The 6,633-nt window shown below is 36.7% G+C and overlaps 1 protein-coding gene across 1 annotated transcript; it reads right to left on the bottom strand.

Annotated features, from left to right (window-relative positions):
* Positions 1–1,961: 1,961 nt before the first annotated feature.
* On the bottom strand, positions 1,962–6,032 carry LOC128640370 (uncharacterized). Its single transcript, XM_053692866.1, has 3 exons — positions 5,918–6,032; positions 2,812–2,874; positions 1,962–2,218 (listed from the first exon to the last, which is right to left on the bottom strand). Exons 1-3 carry the CDS (start codon positions 5,973–5,975, stop codon positions 1,962–1,964), a joined length of 378 nt encoding a protein of 125 aa, XP_053548841.1. The 5' UTR covers positions 5,976–6,032.
* Between the last annotated feature and the right edge of the window lie 601 nt (positions 6,033–6,633).

The following is a 6,633-nucleotide window of genomic DNA, read 5'->3' as shown; positions in this document are numbered from 1 at the left end:
ACTCTCATCAAACACCACTGTATTATGGACTTTGTTTCTGTAAAGGACTGTAAAGGTCTTTTGTGTTCTGCAATCATCACTACCTATTGTTCCTTTTATTTATCAAACAGTAAAGCTTTCAAGAAAGATTTTCCTTGTTCTGAGTTTCAATTCCTGCATTTTGAGTTCTATTACACCCCTGAAACCTGATAGGGGACAGGAAACATGACTGTCCTGTAAACAAGGAACTTACAAAGTAATGGTCCCTTTAAGAATTGGTTGTACAATTATTGGGGATACAAAGTACCCTGAGCACTGCCCTAGAAGTTCACCTGGATCCCATTGCATACTGAATGTCACAGCTCACATTTGACCCGGTCCAGAAAGGGCAACATTTCTCTAACATAAATTAGAGCATTTAAAAACATTTTTATGTCTATTTCTGTCCAGAAATACACTCCAGGAAACTGAACAACTTTGCTCTATGGGCTGGTACTTTTGTCCTAACCATCTGTACAAATATTTCCCCTAATTTCAATTATTCTTTTTTTAATCAATAACAACTGTTATTTATTATTAAAGTACTGCAAAAAAAGTACTAGGTTGTCATATGGACTGTTGTGGTAGTGTAAGTTTAATTTTGACTGTTTGGATGAAGAATAACTTTTAAAGGAGAAGTGGTAAGCCACTCTAAATATGCCGGTATTCAAAGAGTGCTTGAAGCTTTGCAAGGTAAGTGACAGCCTGATGGAATATGGTAGAGAGTTCCAGAGAGTAGGAGCTGTGGGCAATAGGTCTTGGAGGATTGACAGGGAAGTGGTAATGATGGCAGTGGATAGACATAAGTCAGTAATTGATTAAAGAGTGCAGTTCAGGGAGTATTTGGAGATATAGGGGCATATGTATCAAGCTCCGTATGGATCAGACTCGCCAGAAACAGCAGTTATGAAGCAGCGGTCACAAAGACCGCTGCTCCATAACCTGTCCACCTGCTCTGAGCAGGCGGACAGACATCGCAACAATACAACCCGATCGAGTTGATTGACACCCCCCTGCTGGCGGCCTATTGGCCGCGAGTCTGCAGGGGGCAGCGTTGCACCAGTAGCTCTTGTGAGCTGCTGGTGCAATAATGAATACAGCGAGCATATTGCTCGCCGTATTCAGCGAAGTTTGGCGGACCTGATCCGCACTGGCGGATCAGGTCCGCCAGACTTTCATAACTAGAGGCCATTGCCTGGTGTTGTTGTTGAGAGCTATATAGATTTGTGACAATATTTTGAACTGTATTCTAAAGCGCATTAGGAATCAAGGTAGGGACTGGCAGAGAGTGTTATGTTATGTGGATAAGCAAGTCTAATAGAGCCATTCATGATAGATTGGAGAGGGGGAGATTCAATTAAAGAGACACTTAAGTCAAAATGATACTTTCATCATGATTCAGATAGAGCATGCGAGTTTAAACAACTTTCCAATGTGCAGTCTTTTTATATTTACAATTTTTGAGTCACCAGCTTCTACTGAGCATGTGCAAGAATTCACAGAATATACAGAATATATATGCATTTGTGATTTGCTAATGGCTGTCACATGATATGAGGAGTAGAAATAGATATAACTTTAATTTTTCAGAAAAAAAATCTACTACTCATTTGAAGTTCAGATTGTGCTATTGCTTTGTTTTTTTATCATATATTTGTTGATTATGCAAATCTACAGTATTTACTGGTCCTTTAATGTTTAATGCTTCCCCAATAAATATTTTTCCTTTATAATTCCTATGTATAGGTAAACAATGATGCACAACACCAGAATTATTTAATCAAAGCAATGATTTTATTTTCTGAAGTAGAACATGAAAAGGGATTTTAAATAACGTCATATGCACATATAGATAGGTAATAGATAAGATTGATAGATTCAGGTTTCGTTTCAGCTTCTGAACTTGTTTTCAGAATATCACAGCAGCGGACAGCTTTGTCAATTTACTTCTTGCAACTGCCTCCGTATCCCCCACCTTGGCTTTGTGACTGGTATCCGCCGCTACCATGACTTCCATGACCTTGTGACTGGTATCCGCCGCTACCATGACTTCCATGACCTTGTGACTGGTATCCGCCGCTACCATGACTTCCATGACCTTGTGACTGGTATCCGCCGCTACCATGACTTCCATGACCTTGAGACTGGTATCCTCCTCCCTGTTGCTGGCAGGGGTCAACAGGTGCACAAGGATCAGGCACTAAGGCAGAAATAAACACGTTATCATTAAGTATAGGGGTTTTCAACTAATGATTATGAAAATTGAACTTTCATTATACAGTTTGCACCAAAACCTTTTATTCTAGTACAGTATAAACATTTGCACTTTCATATTACAGTTTATGTTTTTTATTACCATTTTATATAAATAGTGGTGTACATTCAGGTTAAATCACAACTGTTTTGTTGAACTCATTTAAAGGTTAAATTATTTTACTTCATTGAGTGTTGCTTTGTCTTGTAATATCTATTTTTTAGTAAGAACAAAATATCAAAATGATATGTAAAAACCATTGCCTTGATGAGGTGAAATCAGGACTTTCAAAGGGTATAAGAGAATAAAGTAAAACACATATTTAGATGATGAATAGCTATGATAAAACATTTTTAGATTAATAAAAAGTATAATAATTTATTTTACTGATCTGTACTATGTATATGGTCATTTAGACAAACTGTGACAAATACATCTATCATATACTGTATGGAAGTGATAGCAATAAAGCTAGGGCCAAGCACAGATATACTATATACTATAAACTCTAGAGGTCTTCTTGGGTGCAAGTCACATACCTTTGCATTGTACAGTGGCTTGAACTTGACATGGGTCAACACACGTTTGCACTGGTGCACAAGCTGAAATGAATAAAATAAGATTATAGTATGCTTTCATGGTAACGTTAACAAAATAATAAACATATCAAGTTCAGGGCTAAATACCCAATACAATATTTGACACATTTAATTTAATCCTAGACTGTTCGCTATGATTATCAGTTAAAGAGTAGACTTAGTGATATAATTGGATTAGAACATTTTAAGCAAAAGCTATATGAGAGCCATTTTCGATATATAATAAATATATATATAAAAATATATATATATATATAATTGATGTCCTAATTGTATATTCCTGCATGAGTAATTTTCATTATGGCTTTCATATACATCTATTGCACTGGAATGAAACTGCACAGCTTTTGTTGTATAGGATGGAATTAAATATACAATAATTAGCTGTGCGATGACTCTGTAATCAGAGCATTTTATTTTGGAGTAAGGGACCCTGGCTAACATTGTACAATAATTAAAGACCTGCTCGGGAATTGAAAGCATTGTTGAAAAACCAAAAAAAAACAAGTTTGGTGAGCAAATCAGAAGCACTAATGACCTGCTAATCCCTAGTCCAGTGATTGGTGAGCAAATCAGAAGCACTAATGACCTGCTAATCCCTAGTCCAGTGATTGGTGAGCAAATCAGAAGCACTAATGACCTGCTAATCCCTAGTCCAGTGATCATTTTGTCGACTAAAATGAGCCTAAAACTAAAGAAATTCTGATGACTAAAATATGACTAAAACTAAAATGGCATTTTAGTCAACAGACTATGGGGCATATTTATCAAGCTCCTTATGGACGATTTACCATATGGCATTTATCATTGCACCAGCAGTTCACCAGAACTGCTTGTGCAATACTGCCCCCTGCAGATTCGCGGCCATATCGACCGCTAGCAGGAGGTGTCAATCAGCCCGATCGTATTCGATCGGGTTGATTTCTGTCCGCGGCCCCAGTGCAGGCGGACAAGTTATAAAGCAGCGGTCTTTAGAACGCTGGTTCATAACTTCTGTTGCCAGCGAGCCTGAAGGCTCGCTGCAAACAAGGGGCATCAAGCTCCAATCGGAGCTTGATAATTTGGCCCCTATGACTAAAGCTAAATTAAAATTTGTTGTCAAAATTAATACTTTTTGCAAGGTGTTATAATCAATCCATATCTAATTACTGCTCTTTTGTAAAAAAAAAAAAAGTATATAATAAGTTTGGAGGTTCTAGAGCAGTGTTAATTTAGTTGCCGAAAATGTTTTGAATCTGTGAACAATCAATTGAGTCTTCCTATAGAAATAAGAATAACCCACGAGTATGGGTTTGTTATGCTGTGCCTGTGCTAGCTGCAGAAACTTTATGTTTGGTTGAGTTACTGGATACTTGTTTTAATTCTTAACAGAGAATTGTTAAAGTTTTTATATTGATTAATATGGGCAATGGCGTTACAGCCAATACAGTTTACAGTTTGTTTTTTTATATTTTACAGTTCCACTTAAGTTTGTTTATGAAAATTTGTTTTATTTAATTTCAAGTTTAATAAAGACGTTATATATCACAATGGCTAAATCTGTGTCTGTATTGCATGTTTAAACCTTAATATCATAAATAATAACATGAGTTTGGAAATTATAGAGAAATGCTTAAATAATGCATTACACTTTAACTTTACCACTTAGATTTTAGTAGACTAAAACTAGACTAAAAATAAAACAATTCAGATGACTAAAATACGACTAAAACTAAAATGGCATTTTAGTCAAAAGACTAAGGGGCCTATTTAAGAACGTGCAAGCGGACATGATCCGCAATATTCGCTGCACATCGATAAATGCCAACAGCATATGCTCTCGGCATTTATCATTGCACCTGCAGATTTGCGGCCGCTAGCAAGGGGTGTCAATCAACCCGATCGTATTGGATCGGGTTGATTTCCGGCAATGTCTGTCCGCTGCCTCAGAGCAGGCGGACAGGTTTTGGAGCAGCGGTCTTTAGACCGCTGCTTCATAACTTGTGTTTCTGGTGATCCTGAAGGCTCGCCAGAAACACGGGGCATCAAGCTCCATTCAGGGCTTGATAATTCGGTCCCTAAAACTATGACTAAATCGAAATTTGCCGTCAAAATTATCACTGCCCTAGTCCTGATCTGCTCGTGATCTGAAATACTTTAAACTATTGAGCAGTACTTTATTTATGTGTTTAGACTCTTTGAGGAGGGACATAAAAGTACATGTTCTAATCTACTTGAGCAAGTTTGCTGCCGTTGTGCCACATAAGCCTATGATGTCCCCCCTAGCACTGACACTAGGTACATTGTTGTCTGAGATTAGTGCCAATAGTTACATATACATTATATCTAATACCTACAGAAGGCTTTTCAGTGATGAAATAGAGATGGCACAGGACACATAGTCAGGCAAACATACAACAAATAAAAGATAACGGATAAATAGTAATACTAGAATATTTGTGTTATATAAAGTATAAAATGATTTCTGTTTGACGCTTTCACGTTATCAAGAGCTGTCTGAATAGATATAGATGTATTTTAACTGGAAGAAATTCAGATATTAGTTGAATAAAAAATATTCTGTTTAATGCACATCACATACAACCACTTAAAGGGATATGAAACCCAAAAATAAACTATTTTGTAGTTTCCAATTTACTTCAATTATCAATGTCCTTCGTTCCCCTGCTATTCTTTGTTAAAGAGATACATAGGTGTCTGGAGCACTACATGGCGGAAAAAAGTGCTGCCATATAGTGCTCTTGCAAATGGATAACATTATTGCAAAACTGCTGCTATATAGTGCTCCAGACACATGCACACTCCTGAGCTCATGTACCTGCATTTCAGCAAAAGATACCAAGAGGACAAATAAAATTTGATAATAGAAGTAAATTAGAAACTTGTTGAAAATGGCATACTCTATCTGAATCATGAAAGAATAAAAATTGGCTTTCATGTCCCTTTAAAGAATCAAGAGCCAAAGCGCAGTAAACAGTGACATATAACAACACATCAGTGGGTAGCTGCGCTATACCTGCCAGACGACACAATATAAGTTACTTACGGTCTGTGCATTTGTTGACCTGCTGCTGGGAATATCCGCCCCCTTTAGTTCCAGACATGGTTGTTCCTTTGGGTGAAATCTGCTTAGGAAAAGAAGATCAAACCGAGAGATATACAAACAGTGATGGAAATGTTCTTATATACAGAACACACTGTTGATGGCTAATTATTAATTGTTCCATTTTTATGAGTCAACCAATGAGGTACCAGCCTGACCTGCTATAATTGTATGTTTAGGTATGAAATTGGTTGCATACCTTAAGGTCAGGGTGTTACCTTTTAAAATAAAATAAAATAAAATATATATAATTGATGTCTTAATTTTATATTCCTGCATGAGTAATTTTCATTTTGACTGCATATACATCTATTGCAGTGGAATGAAACTGCAAAGCTGTTGTAGTATAGGATGGAATTCAATATACAGTAATTAGCTGTGCAATGACTCTGTACTAACAACATAGAAAATGTTTGCTTTGCTGATCCTTGCAAGCTTTGGCCAAGTTCTGATTGTTGTATAATTAATCCAGCTGTGTAAAAAAAATATAAATAAATAATACAATACATCGCTCTCCTACTATAGCTGTAGAAAGCTATATTCATCTCCTGCTCAATAGAGTTAAACAAATTTTATTTGTACGCAGATCCCATATAGCCCATTAAAGGCTTTTGCTTGTCTGTAAACTGCTGAACACAGCCAAAGGGTTACTACTAAAA

This window comes from Bombina bombina, chromosome 9 (genome assembly GCF_027579735.1).
Source record: "Bombina bombina isolate aBomBom1 chromosome 9, aBomBom1.pri, whole genome shotgun sequence".
NCBI classification, from domain to species: Eukaryota; Metazoa; Chordata; class Amphibia; order Anura; family Bombinatoridae; genus Bombina; species Bombina bombina.
Note: the sequence above shows the minus strand (reverse complement) of the source record. Positions and strands in the feature narration are given on the sequence as shown.

Coding starts and splice junctions, on each gene's coding strand:
- LOC128640370 (XM_053692866.1), bottom strand. CDS start 5,975: ATGTCTGGAACTAAAGGGGGCGGATATTCCCAGCAGCAGGTCAACAAA. Junction 2,875..5,917: donor GGTCAACAAATGCACAGACC/GTAAGTAACTTA, acceptor TATTCATTTCAG/CTTGTGCACCAGTGCAAACG. Junction 2,219..2,811: donor AGCCACTGTACAATGCAAAG/GTATGTGACTTG, acceptor TTTCTGCCTTAG/TGCCTGATCCTTGTGCACCT.